This window comes from Loxodonta africana, chromosome 7 (genome assembly GCF_030014295.1).
Source record: "Loxodonta africana isolate mLoxAfr1 chromosome 7, mLoxAfr1.hap2, whole genome shotgun sequence".
NCBI classification, from domain to species: domain Eukaryota; kingdom Metazoa; phylum Chordata; class Mammalia; order Proboscidea; family Elephantidae; genus Loxodonta; species Loxodonta africana.
Window position 1 is genome coordinate 64,629,433 of NC_087348.1, and position 20,585 is coordinate 64,650,017.

General features: G+C 37.7%; 1 protein-coding gene across 1 annotated transcript in view; it reads left to right on the forward strand.

Moving 5' to 3' along the window:
• Positions 1-20,585, forward strand: part of TSG101 (tumor susceptibility 101) — a 45,527-nt gene that overhangs the window by 2,764 nt on the left and 22,178 nt on the right. Inside the window, exons 2-5 of the mRNA XM_003411976.4 lie at positions 8,709-8,793; positions 11,713-11,778; positions 13,987-14,150; positions 17,884-18,010. Coding sequence (XP_003412024.1) covers positions 8,709-8,793; positions 11,713-11,778; positions 13,987-14,150; positions 17,884-18,010 — 442 coding nt within the window. The remainder of the gene's footprint in view (positions 1-8,708; positions 8,794-11,712; positions 11,779-13,986; positions 14,151-17,883; positions 18,011-20,585) is intronic.

A 20,585-nucleotide genomic window follows, 5' to 3' on the forward strand; every position in this document is an offset into this window, starting at 1 on the left:
AGAATCTTTCATTGACTTATTGAAGTATTACCTTGTCATACTTCTCTGTAACAAAAATATCTACATACACTGACATTGAAACTTTAAAAAATTGTAATTCTGAGGCTCTAAGTGTTAAAGTGTTACTTCATGAGTATAGTTACATTTAATAATATACAATTTATCAAAAATCACAATTTTTGACATTGCTGTGCATTAATAGTAAAATATTTTTTAACATACTCAATGAGGTGATGATCCTTTTTCCTTTCACAAGTTTATATTAAAAAAAACCCAAAAAATTGTGGCTAAATACTACTTTTTTTTTAGAATGGCTCGGGCTCAGCATCAGTTTTACTTCTGTTATTTTTATGTAAGTACTGAGTCAAGACTTCACCTCACATACTTTGAACATGTTATCAGGAGGGACCAGTCCCTGGACAAGAACTTCATTCTTGGTAAAGTACAGGACCAGCAAAAAAGAGGAAGACCTTCAACTAGATGGATTGACACAGTGGCTGCAACAATAGGCTCAAACATAACAAAGATTGTGAGGATGGCGCAGGACCAGGCAGTGTTTCATTCTGTTGTCCATAGGGTCACTATGAGTGGGAACCAACTCAGCACCTAACAACAAGTACTGAGAAACCTTGTTCCTATAAATAATGGGGTTAGATGGGAACAGGGGACACACTTCAATCCATGACAGTATCCTTGCTTGCCTACCCCTTGGAAAGTTTTTGTGGACCTTAAATTTGATCAGTATCTTGGATGACACTGTCATTCCCTTCCCTTCAACTGTCAAATTTTATTTTAAAATATCCGTTGGGAGAAAAATGCAAAAGTTAGCAAAATTTGAAAAGCTGATATTTAATGATTACTTCCTGCTTCTGGGTTATGCTAGGACTTGTCCATCAGATTAAGTCTTGCACAAAATTAAGAGTTGTGGAGTAGAAAAAATGAGAAGTGGCAGAATGCATATGGCTGTAAAGATGTATATTGTTTGCCATTACTTTTGTTATAAATTGTACCCAAGAGAATTTCTTAATATTGACTATTGTAATAAACAGTAAAAATAATTTAATGTTGTCAGGTTGATCTATATGAAGGGAAGAAAATTTTTAAGAATTCCAGCATTTTTCATGTTTTGTTTGATTTCAGGTAGGATCTTGCACTTTGTTGTTGTTGTTAGGTGCCGTTGAGTCAGTTCCAACTCACAGCGACCCTGTGTACAACAGAACGAAACACTGTGCAATCCTGCACCATCCTCACAATCGTTGTTATGCTTGAGCCCATTGTTGCATCCACTGTGTCAGTCCATTGACCTTGCACTTTAGTGAGGTAGTATAGTGCACTTGACTCAGTTCTTTTTAATATCTTGCTAATCTTAGTGGCTTCATATTATTGTTAGCTATTGTAGAAGGCTTATACTACACTTATGGAGCCCTGGTAGCACAGTGGTTAAATCACTCAGCTGCTAACCGGAAGGTTGGTGTTCGAACCCACCAGCTGTTCTGCACGAGACAGATGGTAGCAATCTGCTTCTATAAAGATATATACCCTTGTAAGCTGTATGGGGTCAGGTCTTCTCTGTCTTATATAGGGTCACTATAAGTTGGAATCAGCTCAACAATTATGGGTTTGGTTTGGTTTATACTACACTTAGTCAAGGTTTCAAGATTTATTATAGTGTATGTAAGGCCATATTTCAGACCTTGATCATTTCAAATGCCTTTGTCATTATTTATTAACTTTTTTTTTATTTTGCTTTAAGTGAAAGTTTACAAATGAAAGTTAGTCTCTGATACAAAAACATACACACCTCGCTATGTACTCCTAGTTGCTTTCCGCCTAATGAGACAGCACACTCCTCCTCTCCACCCTGTATTCCCCGTGTCCGTTCAGCCAGCTTCTGTCCCCCTCTGCCTTCTCTTCTCGCCTCCGGACAGGAGCTGCCCACATAGTCTCATGTGTCTACTTGATCCAGGAAGCTCACTCCTGACCGTATCAATCCCTGTCTGAAGAGTTGGCTTCGGGAATGGTTCCAGACTTGGGCTAACAGAAGGTCCGGGGACCGTGACCTCCGGGGTCCCTCCAGTTTCAGTCAGACCATTAAGTCTGGTGTTCTTACAAGAATTTGAGGTCTGCATCCCACTGTTCTGCTCCATCAGGGATGCTCTGTTGTGTTCCCTATCAGGGCAGTCATAGGTTGTAGCTGGGCACCATCTAGTTCTTCTGGTCTCGGGGTGGTGTAGTCTCAGGTTTATGTGGTCCTTTCTGTCTCTTGGGCTCATGTTTACCTTGTGTGTTTGGTGTTCTTCACTCTTCTTTGCTCCAGGTGGGTTGAGACCGGTTGGTGCATCCTAGATGCCTGCTTGCTAGCCTTTAAGACCCTTGACGCCACTCACCAAAGTGGGATGCAGAGTGTTTTCTTAATACAGTCTGTTACGCCAATTGTGACTGTCCTTATTTAAACCTTTCAATATGTCTGACAGAGAGTGTCTACCAGAAGTTTCAGCTGTCTTTTTTCCTTCTGTTCTCTAGTGCTTATATTTTTATTACTGTCAATTGTTTCATTGCAGAAATCTTTTTAAATCATTGGCCATTTTTTGAGGATTGGTTTAGTTAAAGTCATAATAGAAATTCTTTTTTGCAAAGCAGTGTAGTATCTCAAAACTGGGACACCATTGATACAGTAAATGTAGATTTTTTGAGTAAAAGCCTGAATACAAATGGTGTTTCTCCCACTTACTTTTGTGCCCAAATACTGGTTCTGAATTTTTTAAAACCTAATTAAGAGTCCTAATTTTGGGGGGGGTTTGAATCTTCCCCTAGAGGAACCTGCTTTCAAAGACAGAGGAAGGGCATCTTTGAAGATATTTTATACCTTTGCGTGCCTCTCCCATCCCACCTCTTTTTTACCCTAAGAACCAAAAGTGAGATAGGTAAGAGGTGGGAGAGAGCATTCTACCAGTCTTTTATATAATAATAAGCTACATATAATTTATATTTATATATATATATTATTTGTATTTGTAATTATAAGTATATGTTTATATATATAATTACAGATAATTTTTCCCTCTGTGCATTATCTTAGCTCCCAACTTAAACATAATGTTTTTAGTTAACACTCTTCTCTGTCATCATTTTAGCATTTTAACAGAAGTGTGGTTCTACTGTATTAGTCCATCTCGCTTTACATAAGCAACTTTCTACTTTAGATTTTTCATACAGAGGGCCACCTATATGTTCTTACATAGTATATCTACAGTATTCCTATAGGTGGAGCCACTGCTAAATGGGTAGAAGAGGGATGACAGATTCAAGATTGCCGTGCATCTCACAGGCTCCTATGGTTGCTAACCCAAAGGTCGGCGTTCAAGTCCACAAGCTGCTCCTTGGAAACTCTATGGGGCAGTTCTGTTCTATCCTATAGAGTCACTATGAGTCAGAACCGACTCAACGGCACTTCACATTGTTGTAGGTGCTAGGAAGACATCAGTGAACAAAAGAGGCAAAACTCAGCGCTTCCAGAACTTAAATTCTCATGAAAGGAGAAAGGCAATAAACAACTCTATAAGTACATTAAATAGTGTGTTGGGAAGTGGTAAATGCTTTGGAAAAAAATAAAGCAGGAAAGGGAGATAGGGAGTAGGGATGCGGTGGGTTGCAATTTTATATTGAATAGTCAAGGAAGGCCTTTCTGAGAACTATTTGAGCAGGCTCCTGAGAGAAATGAGGAAGCAAATTATGGAACAGTCTGGGTTAAGAACGTTCAAGGAAGAAGGAAAAACAAATGCAAAAGCCATGAGTCAGAAGTTTGCCATGCATGGTAGAGAAGCAACAAAGGAGCCTAGGGTGGCTGGACTGCAGTGAACAAGGGGGAAAGTAGTGATAATAAGGGTATGGAAGGGAGTCATCAGAGTTTAGAGGGTCTTGCAGACCATCGTAAGGACTTTGGCATTTACTTGAAGTATGATGGGAAACCATCAATCTGTTTTACTTTTAGCAGGATCATTCTAGCTGCTGTGTTGAAACTATACTGTAGGAGACTAAGAACACAGGTAGGAACACCTAGAGAGAGGCCATTGCAATAATCTAGTACTTCTAATAATTAATACTCCTAATAGGAAATATAGAGGGCAGAGAAACACACAAATTAAACTACACAAAGGGAAAACAATTAGCAAAATCCAAACTGTGGAAACCTCTATAGGAAAAATGAACAGATTTCTTCAACAAATAAATTTTAAGGGGTAAAAAAGATGAGCGTAAGAACTGATAAGTATGTAAATGAAACATGGTAATCCGTACAATGTACTGTTACTCAACAGTAAAAAGGAAGGAAGTACAGATACATGCTAAAACATGGATGAAACTTGGAAACATTATGCTAAGTGAAAAAGGCTAGTCACAAAGACCACACATTGTTTAATTCCATTTTATGAAATGTCCAGAATAGGCAAATATATAGAAATAAAAAGTAGTTTAGTGGTTGTCTAGGGCTGGATAATATCAGTGATAGGATAATACCCATATGCCTACAAGGAAGACCAGTCAACATGACCGTTATTCAAATTTATGCACCAACCACAAAGGCCAAAGATGAAGAAATTGAAGATTTTTACCAACTTCTGCGGTCTGAAATTGATCGAACATGCAGTCAGGATACATTGATAATTACTGGTGATTGGAATGCAAAAGTTGGAAACGAAGAAGGATCAGTAGTTGGAAAATAGGGCCTTGGTGATAGAAACAATGATGGCGATCACTTGATAGAATTTTGCAAGACCAATGACTTCTTCATTGCAAATACCTTTTTTCAGCAAAATAAACAGCAGCCATACATGTGGACTTCACCAGATGGAATGTGCAGGAATCAAATCAACTACATCTGTGGAAAGAGACGATGGAAAAGCTCAATGTTAGTCAGAACAAGACCAGGAGCCAACTGCAGAAAAGACCATCAATTGCTCATATGCAAGTTCAAGTTGAAACAAGAAAATTAGAACAAGTCCACCAGAGCTGAAGTATGACCTTGAGTATATCCCACCTGAATTTAGAGACCATCTCAAGAATAGATTTGATGTGTTAAACACTAATGACGGAAGACCACATGAGTTGTGGAAGGACATCATACTTGAAGAAAGTGAGAGTTCATTAAGAAGACAGGAAAGAAAGAAAAGACCAAAATAGATGTCAGAAGAGACTCTGAAACTTGCTCTTAACGTCGAGTAGCTAAAGCAAAAGAAAAAAAAATGATGAAGTGAAAGAGCTAAACAGAAGATTGCAAAGGGTGGCTCGAGAAGACAAAGTATTATAATGAAGTGCAAAGACCAACAGGGAAGAACAAGCTCATCATTTCTCAAGCTGAAAGAACTGAATTAAAAATACAAGCCTCAAGTTGCAATACTGAAGGATTTTACAGGGGAAATATTAAACAGCACAGCAAGCATTAAAAGCAGATGGAAGGAATACACAGAGTCATCATACCAAAAAGGATGGGTCCTCGTTCAACCATTTCAGGAGGTAGCATATGATCAGGAACCGATGGTACTGAAGGAAGAAGTTCAAGCTGCACTGAAGGCATTGGCAAAAAACAAGGCTCCAGGAATTGACGGAATATCAGTTGGGGTGTTTCAGCGAATGGATGCAGCACTGGAAGTACTTACTCGTCTTTGCCAAGAAATTTGGAGGACAGCTACCTGGCCAACCAACTAGAAGAGATCCATGATTATGCCTATTTCCGAGAAAGGTGATCCAGCTGAATGCAGAAATTATCGAACAATATCATTAATATCACACACAAGTAAAGATTTGCTGAAGATCATTCAAAAGCAGCTGCAGCATAACATCAACAGGGAGCTGCCAGAAGTTCAAGCCAGGTTCAGAAGAGAATGTGAAACTAGGGATATCGTTGCTGGTGTCAGATGGATCCTGGCTGAAAGCAGAGAATACCAGAAAGATCTTTACCTGTTCTGTTGACTATGCAATGGCATTTGACTGTATAGATCAGAAATTGTGGCTAACATTTTGAAGAATGGAAATTCCAGACACTTAATTGGGTTAATGAGGAATCTGTATGTAGATCAAGATGCAGTCAGCCATTCAAACAGAACAAAGGGATACTGCATGGTTTAAAGTCAGGAAAGGTGTGCATCAGGGTTGTATCCTTTCACCATACTTATTCAATCTGTATGCTGAGGAAATAATCCATAAGGTGGACTGTCTGAAGAAGAATGCGGCATCAGGATTGGAGGAAGACTCATTAACAACCTGCGTCTTGCAGATGACACAGTCTTGCTAAAAGTGAAGAGGACTTGAATCACTTACTGATGAAGATCAAAGGCCACAGCCTTCAGTATGGATTACATCTCAACATAAAACAAAAATCCTCACAACTGGAGCAATAAGCAACATCATGATAAACGGAGAAAAGATCAAGATTGTCAAGAATTTCATTTTACTTGGATCCACAATCAACACCCATGGAAGCAGCAGTGAAGTCAAATGACGCTTTGCATTAGGCACATCTGCTGCAAAAGACCTCTTTAAAGTGTTGAAAAGCAAAGATGTCACCTTGAAGACTAAGGTGCGCCTGACCCAAGCCCTGGTGTTTTTCAATCGCTTCATGCATGTGAGAGCTGGGCAGTGAATAAGGTAGACCGAAGAAGAATTGAAGCCTTTGAATTATGGTGTTGGCAAAGAATATTGAATATACCAGGGACTGCCAAAAGAACAAACAAATCTGTCTTGGAAGAAATACAACCCAAAAACTTCTTAGAAGCAAGGATGGTGAGACTGCGTCTCACATACTTTGGACATGTTACCAGGAGGGTTCAGTCCCTGAAGAAGGACATCATGCTTGTTGGTAAAGTAGAGGGTCAGCAAAAAAGAGGAAGACCCTCAGTGAGATGGATCGACACAGTGGCTGCAACAGTGGGCTCAAGGATAGCGATTGTGAGGATGACGCAGGACCAGGCAGCGTTTCAATCTATTGTACATAGGGTGGCCATGAGTCAGAATCTACTCGATGGCACATAACAGCAGGGCCGGGGAGGGTGAAACAGTGGGTAGTGACATCTAAAGGGCACGGGGTTTCTTTTTGGGGTGATGAAAATGTTCTAACGTTGATTGTGATGGTTGTTACATCTCTGTGAAACTACTAAAAACCACTGAGTTGTGCTCTTTAAATTATATGATATGTAAATCTGTCTCTGTAAAGCTGTTATAAAAAGAGGAGGGAGAATCTATAGATTAAAATTATTTTAACAAATTGCTATACGTGGCCCTTATTTGCATCCTGCTTCAAACAAACTAAAAAAAAAAATGTTAGACTGTTTGGTGTGATAACATATTGTGGCTTTTTTTTTTTTTTTAACCCTATCTTAAAAATATATGCCAAAATACTCTTACAGATGATAGGATATGATATTAGGATTTGCTTCAGAATAATACAGGTGGAGGGAAAAATGGATGAAGTTACAGATTTAAAAGACTGCCTGTAAATTGATTATTATTGAAGTTGGTTAGTGGATACAGTTCATTATACCATGCTGTCTACATTTGGGTATATTTGAAATTTTCCATAATAAAAAGTTTTAAAAAGAGAGCATTGAAAGATAGCAAATATAGGCGGCTCCTTGCGGGAGGAGTTTTGCTGTAAAGGAGAACTGAGAATTGTGGCAGTAGCTGGAAGAGAAAGGGAGATCAGGAGTGTTTGTTTGAATAAGACAGGAGAAATAAGGATATGTTTATTCCTTTCACAGGACAAAAGGAGCAGGAAATGCTCCTTTTGTCCTTTGAGTAGACCTTCTGGATTTATTTATTATTTATTTATTTATTATTTCTTACTAGGATTTATTTCTTAATATTTCTTATATATCTCCCTTATTGTCTGCCATTTTGTCTTTTTGTGCTATACTTTATGAAATTTCTTTTGACTTTATATTCTAATCCTTCAATTGAATGTTTTGTTTCTGCTTGCACATATTTTTGTATCTAAGAGATCTTTCTGCTCTATGAGTGTTCTTTTATGGTTACAATATCATTTCTTCTCTCTGAGATTATTAATGCTAATTATTTTTGAAGTCTTCTGCTTCTTGCATTATCTCTGTTATTTCAGGGTTCCTTTTTGTTTTACAGTCTCTAAGAGGGGAGCACTAAAATCTGATCGAAAGCTTGTGGGCATGGATAGAGCTTGTCAACTGATGAGCTTCTCATTCTGTGGTGGTCGGATGGGTATCCCATCTCCTAATAAACTGGGTGTGGGTAAACCAGGTTATTAGTTTACCTGGAGTGGAGTGGTACAAAGTGGGAGTATCAAAATGATAAATAACAGCAAATGATAAATTGGGACATAATTGGTATTGACAATAAATGCTGGGGTTTGGTAAAAAGGAGAGATCATTAGGAGCTAAAGAGAAGTCTGGAAAAGGATTCATTAAGAAGAGGAAGATGTAAGCTAAGTCTGAGAATGTTTAAAATTTGGCTTAGTAAGAGGGCCTTTTAGGTTGGAAAGAAGAGCTGAAATGGTGATAAGCTTCAATATAGGATTCTAATAGGTGGCAGGAGAGAAAGCTATTGAGGTTCTTTTCAGGCATTAATTAATTTTAATAATTAGTGAGAACGATTATACTTTTGTGCTATGAAGAAAATATTTTAATCTGGCAGTAAAATATGTGCATTGGTTTTAAGCTAAATTCTTATGTGATTTTGCTTTTCAGTACAAATACAGAGACCTAACTGTACGTGAAACTATCAATGTTATTACTCTATACAAAGATCTCAAACCTGTGTTGGATTCATATGGTGAGTTTATGTAATGAAAATGTCAGTTACTGTACTTTGAGTTTGCTCTTTTTGTTAATCATTATGAGTTTCCCATTTTCCTTTTAAGTTTGTTGGTTTTACAATTGTAAGGGGGACCCTCCGCCTAAAAAGACTTCTGGGAAATTATGAGATCTAATAATAGCATCTTATATTTGTTTCTTTTAAGTTTTTAAAAGTAACATAAAATTTTGCAAATTTAGGCCAAGAGGGGATGTTAAAGATAGTTTAGTCTGCTTTCCCAAAATGTTAAGTATAGATAGATCCCTAGTTTTGAAGAATGCTGCTTGGTCAGGGAAAGTTCTATGATTAAGTTTGAGCAATTCTAAGTTAAACAAAATTAAATAGGTTTATTTGCAGCCTTTAATGTCCTAATGTGTTGTGCATCACCAAGAGGGAATAGAAGAGGATATCCAAACCAAAACCGAACCCAGTGCCATCGAGTCGATTCCGACTCATAGAGACCCTATAGGACAGGGTAGAACTGCCCCATAGAGTTTCCAAGGAGTGCCTGGCAAATTCGATCTGCAGACCCTTGGGTTAGCAGCCATAGCACTTAACCACTATGCCACCAGGGTTTCCAGAAGAGAATATATTATATAGTATATCCTGAAGTTACTTGACTATTGAGCTTCATAGGAACCCTGGTAGTGTAGTACTTAATAGCTTGCTGTCAGCAGTTCGAATCCACCAGTTGTTCCTTAAAAATGCTGTGGGGTAGTTCTTCTCTGCCCTGTAGGGTCACTATGAGTCAGAATCAACTCAGTGGCTTCAGGTTTTATACCCCAGAGCATCTCTTTGTTCTTGGCAGCACATTTTGTGAAACTGTACTGTAGAGTATCCCTTTCATTTTATAGACAGGGAAAATATTTTCCAATATGGTCGAATTAAGGAATATGTGGTACGTGGCAGTTTGTCTCCACTTTTTATTTGAGACAAAATAAAGTTGAGATTTAAGTAAGAAATGATACTACCTGAGTTGATTTTTTTTAAAAAGGTCTTTTCTGTCCCCACCGATCCTAACATGAATCTCTCCGACCCTCTGTCCTTGTAAATACCTAACGTGCAAGGGCTAAAGGATAGCCCATGCTGCCTCCTGTCCATTATGGTTGGCACTGAGGGCAAGGAACTGAATTTAAAGTTCCTTTAGACTAGTCTTCTAAACTCCACCCACTCCTAGGACTTTGAAAACCTTTGGAGCCTGGTGAAGAGAGATGGTAGGCAATGGAGGGGTCAGTCAACCCTGCATTTCCTGAACAGCAAAGACAGGAAACAGAAATCCTCTGCCAAACCCAGGGCACAATTCTCCCTCATTTTGACCTACCTTATACTTTTTTATACCTGTTCACATTGTTAAATTAGAATAAAGTATTCTACAGTATGGTATTTACAATTTTTTAAAATCCTCATATTCCCAAAATTATAGTTAATTAAAAAATTGCTTCAAGGGAGGAAAAAAGTGACTGGGGCTAGAACTTTACTGTAAGTGTATAGTTTTACTGCACCCTAAAAGAATGAATATGTTGATCAAAACTGACAGATTCTAGCATTATTGAACAAACCTTGTATAACTTTGTATAACTGGACCAAGTCTAAACCATTGTCATCAAAATCTGTTTTTACAGTAAACAAAGCCACAAATTCATATATAATGGTTTTTAGAAAGCATAAAATCAAAATACATTACAGCACAGCTTATAATTACCAATAGTAACTTTGAGAACCGAGACCAACAGTGGAGCTGTAAGTTCTCAAGGGAAAGATTAACCCAAAAGACTAATGGACCACAGCTACCACAGCATCCACCAGACTGAGTCCAGCACAGCTAGGTGGTGCCCGGCTACCACCACTGACTGCTCTGACGGGGATCACAATAGAGGGTTCCAGACAGAGCTGGAGAAAAATGTAGAACAAAAGTCTAACTCACAAAGAAAAACCAGACTTACTGGCCTGACGGAGACTAGAGAAACCCTGAAAGTATGGCCCCCAGACACCCTTTTAGCTCAGTAATGAAGTCACTCCTGAGGTTCACCCTTCAGCCAAAGATTAGATAGGCCCATGAAACAAAACGAGACTAATGGGGCACACCCGCTAAGGGGCAAGGACTGGAAGGCAGGAAGGAACAGGAAAGCTGGTGATTGGGAACCCAAGGTCGAGAAGGGAACGTTGACATGTTGTGGGGTTGGTAACGAGTGTTGCAAAACAACATGTGTACTAATTGTTTAATGAGAAGCTAGTTCTGTAACCTTCATCTAAAATAAAATAAAAAATCCCCCCAAAATAAATAAATTATATTTACCTGATGTGGCCAAAAAAAAAGTGAAGCTGTAAGTTCTTTTGCTGCTCATTAACAACCTTTTCCCTGTGTAATAGTGTTAACTCTAGATCATTTGTAAATAATAGCGGTCCATGTAATGCCCATTATGTGCCCTAACCAATCAGACAGTTGTAGACAGAAAAACTTGTATAAGAAATGTTTGTATTAAAAATGTTTATATTTCACTGAAAACTTCTTTCTTTTTAATACTATAGTGTGATATACTTTATTGGAATTGAGATGACACTGAGTAGGAATAAACGTCTGGGGAATCTAAATTATATGGATATTAGGTTAACATTGAGTATGGTATCATTTGATAGTGATTTTTAAATAATTGTATCCTCATGTTAACTGGGGACCCAGAGCTCATATTTACTCATATCCATTTTTCCAAGTAACTCAAAGCATCTTTTCTGTACTCGTTCAACAAAGGATGCTTTGCTATTGGGCAAAATGGATGATACATTAACAAATTAGCCTCTTTCAAGGAGAATAATGAATTTAATCAGTGTTTCTGGAAGAGTAATTTATATGGGATTATCTTTGAAAATACTTATGATTAAATCATTCTTGCCTTTCAGTTTTTAATGATGGCAGTTCCAGGGAGCTAATGAACCTCACTGGAACAATTCCTGTGCCTTATAGAGGTAAATAAATATCTTTTGTCATTTTATATTTCCAGTATGGATGCAGTGTTTTACACAATAATATTTTGTCAAAGAGTTACACATAAATTAAATCTCTTTCTCATGGCTTTCACAATGGTACAGAGATTTTAACTTCTAATTGATCTTCATGTGGCGGCAGCACTTAACATTTTCAACATTTTTTCCCCATTTGTACCAAAAGATGCATCAACAAATAAATGCCTAAGTGTACAAGAGGAATCGGGGAATCTTAGAACTAGAAGGGGACCTTAAAAATCTTAGAACTAGAACGGAACTTCCTAGTTCAGCCTCCCACCTCATTCAGACTTTTCTGACAATGGAAAGCTGTATAGTGTAGAGGCTAAGATAAAAACCTAAAACCAAACCCGTTGCCATTGAGTCAGTTCCACTCATAGCGACCCTATAAGACAGAGTAGAACTGCCCCATAGGGTTTCCAAGGAGTGGCTGGTGGATTTAAACTGCCAACCTTTTGGTCTGCAGCCAAACTCTTGACCACTGTGCCACCTCTGCTGGAATACTTAGTGATAAGCAAGCATTCAGCCTCATGAGAGACAGTTCTGTTTGTTAGGTAATTCTTCCTCGTGACTAGCTTAGGCATGTTTCCCTGTAACTTCTTACCCATTGATTTTACACAGTACCAGCTATGCTGAGGCATAGCGATTGGGGCTGTGTGGATACAAAGATAAATAAAGATGGACCTACTTTGGAAGAACTCACTCTAGTAGGGGACACAATTGATTCCGACTCAACAGTGACGCTGTAGGACAGAGTAGAACTGCCCCATAGGGTTTCTAAGGAGCAGCTGATGGATTCAAACTGCCGACCTTTTGGCTTGCTGCCGTAGCTATTAACCACAGTGCCCCAGGGCTCCATAAAACTACTATAGAGTGATAAAATATAAAAGTGCAATGAGATCAGAGGAGAAAAAGGCCACATGGGAAGATCACAGACATTTAAGCTTGGTATTAAAGATTTAGCAGGAGTCCTCGTGGCACAGTGGTTAAGAGCTCAGCTCTTAATCAAAAGGTCAGTAGTTTGAATCCACCAGCAGCTCCTTGGAAACCCTACGGGGCAGCTCTGCTCTGTCCTATAGGGTCGCTATGAGTTGGAGTCGACTTGATGACAGTGGGTTTTGTTTTTTTTTTTTGGCTTATGAAAGGATAAGTAGCCATTTAGAATGGACATTCCAGGCAGAGGGAAAAAATAGTATCCGCACTGTGTAAAGCAAGAATGATAAGTTTAGGATGGACTGAGTAAAGTTTAAGATTACTGATCTTGACTTTGCCCTCAGGAAGTAAACTCTGGTAAGGGAAATGGGTTTGTATGTTTATGTGGGGGGGAGGGGGGGAGCAGGAAACTGGAAGATATAATTGAAGACATTTGTTATATATGCTCTTGATTTTATCTAAACTAAGCCTCATTTTCCTCAACCATTCCTTGTATAGTTCCCAAGCCTAAGTAATTTTGGGAAATTCTTCATTTTCTTAAGGCAAAGAATTCTGGGTGGTGAGAATAACTTGTTTTATGTATTAAGATATATTCTATTGGTTTTCTTTTTCTTCACATTTTAGGAGCAATTTGGAGAAATAAATGAATCCAAAGCCCTATAACTATATAATTTCTTTAAGTGAAATATATGTGTACATCCTTGTATAAAGTCAAACTGTTTGTAATGGGGAAACCCTGGTGGCATAGTGGTTAAGTGTTACGGCTGCTAACCAAAGGGTGGGCAGTTTGAATCCGCCAGGCGCTCCTTGGAAACTCTATGGGGCAGTTCTACTCTGTCCTATAGGGTCACTATGAGCTGGAATCGACTCGACGGCACTGGGTTTGGTTTTGATTTGGTTTCTCACGGGAAAATATCTCTGCATTGTTAGGTGATTTAAATAGTTATTTGAATAGTTATTATAAGACTGCTCAATTTCCATCTGATTGATGTTCAGTATATTAACTTTATCCAGATCCTTTGATCCAGTAGATTTTTGTGATCTATTAGCTCCTTAATCCTGCTGATGTATTTTACAAAGTAAAAATTTGAGAAACTGGTCTTAAACTGAATTTTGAAACAGAAGAATATAATGCCCTAAAATATTTTTCATGATTTTTTTTTAAGTGTTAGTTATAGCTCTCCCTTGCTACTACTGAAAAATAATAAAAATAGAGTAACTGAAGTTTCTCTCTCTCAGGGAATACATACAACATTCCAATATGCCTGTGGCTGCTGGACACGTATCCCTATAATCCGCCTATCTGTTTTGTTAAGCCTACCAGCTCTATGACTATTAAAACAGGAAAACATGTTGATGCAAATGGGAAAATATATCTTCCTTATCTACATGAATGGAAACATGTAAGTATTAACAGTGTTCTATGAATTGGTTTTATTTTATGTATTTTGATCACTAGCATCTGCTTTTTATTGGCGCTAGAGAAGGATTGCAAGTACAGATGAGAGATTGATCACTGACTATCAAGCATACCAAGAAAGAGGACCAAGAGGGGAAAAAAAAAAAACGGTGAAAACAGACCCTCTTAACTAGGTGACCCAGTTATCAGACAGAGACTTGAAAATAATTGTGATTAATATGTTCAAGAAAATAGATGACAAGATGGAAAATTCTATTAAAAAGGAACCAATTTCTTAATAGTAATTAAGACCTCAATAGATGGGGTTAGTGGCAGATTGGATTCAGTAGAATAGACCATTAATAAACACCATGTAGAAGTGAAAATGAATTAACTGTAGATATATTCTTCAACAGGAATAAACCTTAAAAACATATTGCTAAACATTAGAAACACGTCAAAAAAGAATACACAGAGTTTGGTTGAATTTACGTAAAGTTCAAAAGCAGACAAAGCTAAACATTACACTGTACAGGAAATCATAGGTAGTGTGCTTAAAGTAAAGCGAAAGAATGATTATCAACTAAATCAAGAGGAGTGGTTACCTCTGCAGCAGATGGAGGAGGATGTGGCCATGGAGGAAAGCCTGAGAAACTTCTAAATCACTGGCAGTTTTCTGTTTCTTAACTTGGGGGATCTCTACACAGGTGTGTTCTTTATTGTTACTCTTTATAACATACGTATTTTTAATACATTTCTACAGGTATAACATATTAAAAAAAAAAATAGTGGTTACCAAGTTTGGTATGGTAGACCAGGTTATACCACAGAAGATCTTGAATGTCTTGACTTTGTCCTTGAATAGACACAGTTTGTTTTAGATTTTTTAACAATAGTAGCATACTAAAAAGCAGTGATTATTAGGCATACTGGCTAAAGTGTACTGGATAAATATCTTAGAGTAATGCCAGCAAACCTAAAAAGTAACTCCCAAAATGTTAGAAACCTAACACTGTAGAAATTTATTTCTTGCCCACATAATATTCCCATGTGAGTGTTCCTCACTGGCAGACAGCATTCCTCCATTTGATGCTTCAGAAACCAAGGCTGTTTCCAATTTTTGGTGCCACCCAGGACTTCAGAGTTCTCTGCATCAAAAAAGAAGGGGAGAGTGGTAAAATAATACCCCTTTCTGTATTCACCTGGGGCTGGAAGTTAAACCCATCGCCTCTATTTATGTTGCATCAGTAAGAACTAGTTGTAAGGAAGGTTGGAACAATTCTGTATTATGGAGGGGAGCATGAACTTCGGTAGAAAATCATCTCAGTCATGATAGATAAGTAAAACTGGAGGTCATTCAGGCTGCTGCACTAATCTAGCATAACGCAGGACATAAGCCATAAGCTATGGCTACTGCCATTTATCTTGATCTTGCCAGTTCACTTGCTTATTAATTCTAATCCTGAACATCTGTCATATACTGCTTAGAATGTAAAACCTGACCTTTTTATTACTTGTTGGAAAAACAAACAAGTAAAAAAGGGATGGGAGAGAGGAATTTTGCTCTTTAAGTTTGCAGAGTTTTAAATGGGAAAGCAATTCTCAAAAGATTATCTGTTTCAGTTGACCCTTGGGTATTTGAGCTCAACTAAACTGCATTACTCTCACTGCACTGCTTTTTCATATCCTGTACAACTTAATCTGCAGCTTCCTGGGTGGCACAGATGGTAAAACACTGGAATGCTAGCCAAAAGTTTGGCGTTTTTGATCCCACCCAGCAGCTCCTTGGGAGACAGGCCTGGCAGTCGTCTTCTGAAAGGTCACAGCCTCGCAAACCCTTTGGAGCAGTTCTACTCTGCACACGTGGGGTCACTGAGTCGAATCTACTCGACGGCAGCTAATGACAGTAATGCTAACCAAAAGGCTGGTGATTCAGACCCACTCAGAGGCACCGTGGAGATAAGGCCTGGCGATCTACTTGCAAAAGGTCACAGCCCTGAAATTCTATGAAGTGTAGTTCTACTCTGCACAGTTGGAGTCACCATGAGTTGAAATCGACTTGACAGCAACTTGCAGCAGCACCAACTTAATTACCAAGTCATTTTGAACTACTTTGAATTCATGACGTGTTGATTTATAATAGGCCTGGAAGTAAATATTAAAGTTTAGATTAAATTTCTTTCCTTCAGAGAATTTAGTATGGAAGGAATAGTATAAAACTTGTGCTAACAAAACTATGGTTATAAGAATGCATGAATGAAGCACTGATTCGTGCTACAACATGATGAACCTTTAAAACATTATGCTAAGTGAAAGAAGCTTGACATAAAAGTCCTTATATTGTATGATTCCATTTATATGAAATGGCCAGAATAAGCAAATCCATAGAGACAGAAAGTAGGTTAGTGGTTGCCAAGGGCTGACAGAGAGGGGGAGACTACTCACGGGTGTGGGTTTCTGTTTAGGGTGAGGAAAATGATAGTAGTGATGATTGTACAACTTTGTGAATATTAAGAGCTACTGAACTGTACACTTTAAAAGGATGAATTGTACGTGAATTAAATCTCAATTAAAAAGAGAGTGCAGGATATTATGATTTAGTTTGGGAGTTTTTCAATAGACTAAAAATTGATAAGAAGTAAAAGCATATGGTCTCAGTGGTCATCCCCCCACCAGCCACCACCCTAGCTCACATTCCTGGTTGCTGTCCAGTTCCTGCATGTGCTTACCACCCATTCAGCATATAAATTCATGGACTGATAAGAGAAAGGCATGCGACAGTGGGAATCAGCAAGTTTACACACAAAGCTTTCAGAAATGTCATTTTTTGTCTATCTTTCTTAAGTTGGGACAAAATTGAACAAACAAGATAGGTTTGGTGCTTTGGAAAGGTGAAAACTGCTAGTGAACTCTTGTAACAGAAGAAGAGAAGTTACAGAAGATCAGGACTTAGCAACAAACCTTGTTAAGAACATGGTTGGCTGATGAGAATGATTGAGTAATCCTCCACAACCTGATGAACGAATGAATGAAGAAGCATGTGAGATAACTAAATATGTAAAGGACTGAAAATGGGACCATCAACTAAGCCATTTGAATAACTAGTTTGTCTTAAATTAGTGGTCAATAGATATTTGAAATAGAAAATTAAGCCATTTCTATGGAAAAACAGGCACTTTATTTCTAACTATGGTATTGCAAAGAAGGCCCCTTTATCAGTTTGCATCTGTTGTACAACAACCTAGTATTTGTACTTCTAAGCTCGAGGTTACCTGTAATGTTCAGAATTCATAGTAATGTATTTAATAAAAATTAATTCAAAGAACATGTATTTCTAGTGTAACGTGTCTATTAAAGACCTTAAGTAATATTATGACTAGTGCTTACAGTCACCCTTGAATTTGTACCAGTATATTTAATTCGTCCATTTTTAGTAAAATAAATTTTAGTTTTATATGAAATCAAGAATGAAGAAGAATACTATCTGAATTTTGCAATATACAGCATTAGCTAGTGCTGTTTTTATGTACATGAGGGAACACTTTACCTCAAATAACAATTTAATAATAATAAAACAACTTCTTTGTTAAGATTAATTAATTAAGTAGAATTTTCATGTTTGGGAGCCCACAAAGAAAATTATCCCACCAAGCTGAACACTAATTAGAAATGGCCAAATGTTTCCTTTGTGTAGAAAAGTAAATCAGTAGCTGACTCAGATTTGTTTTCCTCTTTAGCCACAGTCAGACTTGTTGGGGCTTATTCAGGTGATGATTGTGGTATTTGGAGATGAACCTCCAGTCTTCTCTCGTCCTAACGTTTCAGCGTCCTATCCACCATACCAGGCAACTGGGCCGCCAAATAGTAAGTAGATTTGAGATTTGATTTTAAAACTCATGTAAACGAAACAAAAACCTTGTGGAAATTTAATTAATGACTTCACTTTACTTTTTAGGTTATCAAGTTAGTGGATTTGGGGGAGGTATTCTGAGACCCCACATCTGCATATACAGATTCCCACCAAAGACTGGCATTTGGGCTTCAATTTGTGGGTAGAAATCTAAGTTGGGTGTGCTGGACTCTAAAATGGAGGAAAAAAAATGCTAGAATGCTAGAATTTTTTTTTTTTTTTAATTTTGCCACACCTGGAATTGCCTTATTTGATCAGCTTGGAGGCATATATAATCTTGCGCCACTCCAGGATCAGTGTTGTAGATAAGAATCAATTACAAGGTGAACTAAATTATTTGCATTCGGCTATTCTGATTATACACAACTGAGCATCTAGCTCTCAGCTTTCTTCTCTTAAGTACAGCCAATTCATGATTTTTTTCTTGTGTGGAGGGAGTGGGGGCATGGAGACAGTATTACTTCTTCCCTAATTGATACATATTATCTCTATTTTTTTTTTTTTAAGTAATCCTGATAGTTTAAAATCAGCCTGATTGAGAGTCGGTTGTACTTAACTTGTTTTGACATTACCAAACCTGTATTGATTTCATTTTGTTTTGAGTTGTTTTTTTGTTTATTGTTAATAAGTAACCAGATTTGTCTCATAAGCCAAATTATGTGAGCTTTCATTTTTCTTCTACTGAAATTACCCTATTTTAATCCATTCTATCCTGAGGAGCATCTTGACTCATAACTGAAATGGAAATCTAAAAGAAGGGACATTTTGAACCCATTTCCCTTTCTTACCTTTCCAGAATAAGTATGATTTTAGGATTTAGCAGCTCTTTTAATAAAAGAGATTCTGGTGCTTCTTTTGGGCAAGAAATTTGTTTTCATCTTATGTAATTCTGCTGTCTTTAGAACCCAAAATTGAAGACTCTTTCCTATTTAAATTTGGAATATCAGATATTCTCTAGTCTCATCATTCAGCGTTTAGTTGCTCAGATGATACAGCCAGTGACCACTTAGGATAAAGGCAACCTTTTCACAAGTTTAAGTAGTCTTCTGAGCCACGTTTAAAAAAAGTTCTTCCAGTTTTGTATTGATATTGGAAGTGCAGCATTCCAGAGAGAGACCACACCACGGTCACTATTACAGTCCAGTTTTGCACTTACTCGATGTACATCGCAATAAACACTCTAGACCTAACTTAAGTAAATTACTAAAAGAGACTTATTGCTAATTGTGGTAATTCGTTTTATACATATAAACAATATACATTATTGTTAGGTATGACTGTAAAGAAACGAACATCTGAATTCCACCACCACCCCCAACAAAGAATAGACCAGAAATTTGGACATATACTTAAATATTTGAAGTTGAGAAATTATATACTTCTACTATTATTATTATCATTACTGAAAATATTTTTTATTTCCTCTTTTAGGATGACTTTTGAGCTTACATTAAAATTACATGACTTTCCAGCTTCCATTTTGAGTTATTAATAAGAAACTGTCACAGTGAAACCTTACTTTTTGACCAGCGACAGTAATAAAAAAAAAAAAAAAACATTTATTTAATGGTTAAACTGTGTCAAAGCTAAGCACTTAATGTACATTTCCATTTAATCTCCACAATAACCCCTTATGCTATATGTATTACTATCCCATTTTATTCTGGCTCTAAAATTACTTGGCCTTGTTGCCTGGTTTCTTTCCAGTCTTGGATCCAAATGACATTTATTGTCCACCAATTCGAAGATTTTGGTGAAATTATTTGTGTTTCAGAACCATATAGATTTGGGGTGGCAAAGGAAAATTGTTTATAATTGTGAGAAAACTACTTATAACTATGAGTTGGTGGTTTGTATATGTGAGAAATAGCATCATGGAGGAATAGTAATTGACTAAGTGTTTTGCTGACACTTGATAGTAACCCCATCTTTTCAGAAGGATGTTAGAGCGTCCTTTGTGCCTGAGAAGAAAAAATTGTGCCATTTTGAGAGGTTTTTCCTTTCTGAAATATCATTGAACATCATCATGGCTTTATTATGCTTAAGAAAAATTTACTAGTGGCCATCTGTAGTATTAGTCCTAACCAGAAGACTGAACACTGCTATTTGGACGTTTATGCCCACCAACTCTGGTGTCTCAGTTATCTAGTGCTGCTATAACAGAAATACCAGAAGTGGATGGCTTTAGCAAAGAGAAATTTATCCTCTCACAGTCAAGTAGGCTAGAAGTGCGAATTCAGGGCACCGGCTCCAGAGTAAGGTTTTCTCTCTCTGTCAGCTATGGAGGAAGGTCCTTGTGATCCATCAGTTTTCTCTTGGTCTGGGAGCATCTCAACACAGGAACCTCAGGTCCAAAGGACGTGCTCTGCTCGCAGCACTGGTTTCTTAGTGATGAGGTTCCCCAACTCTCTGCTTGCTTCCCTTTCCTTTTATTTCTTGAGAGATAAAAGGTGGTGCAGGCCACACCCCAGGGAAACTCCCTTTACACTGGATCAGGAATGTGACCTGATAAGGATGTTACGGTCCCAC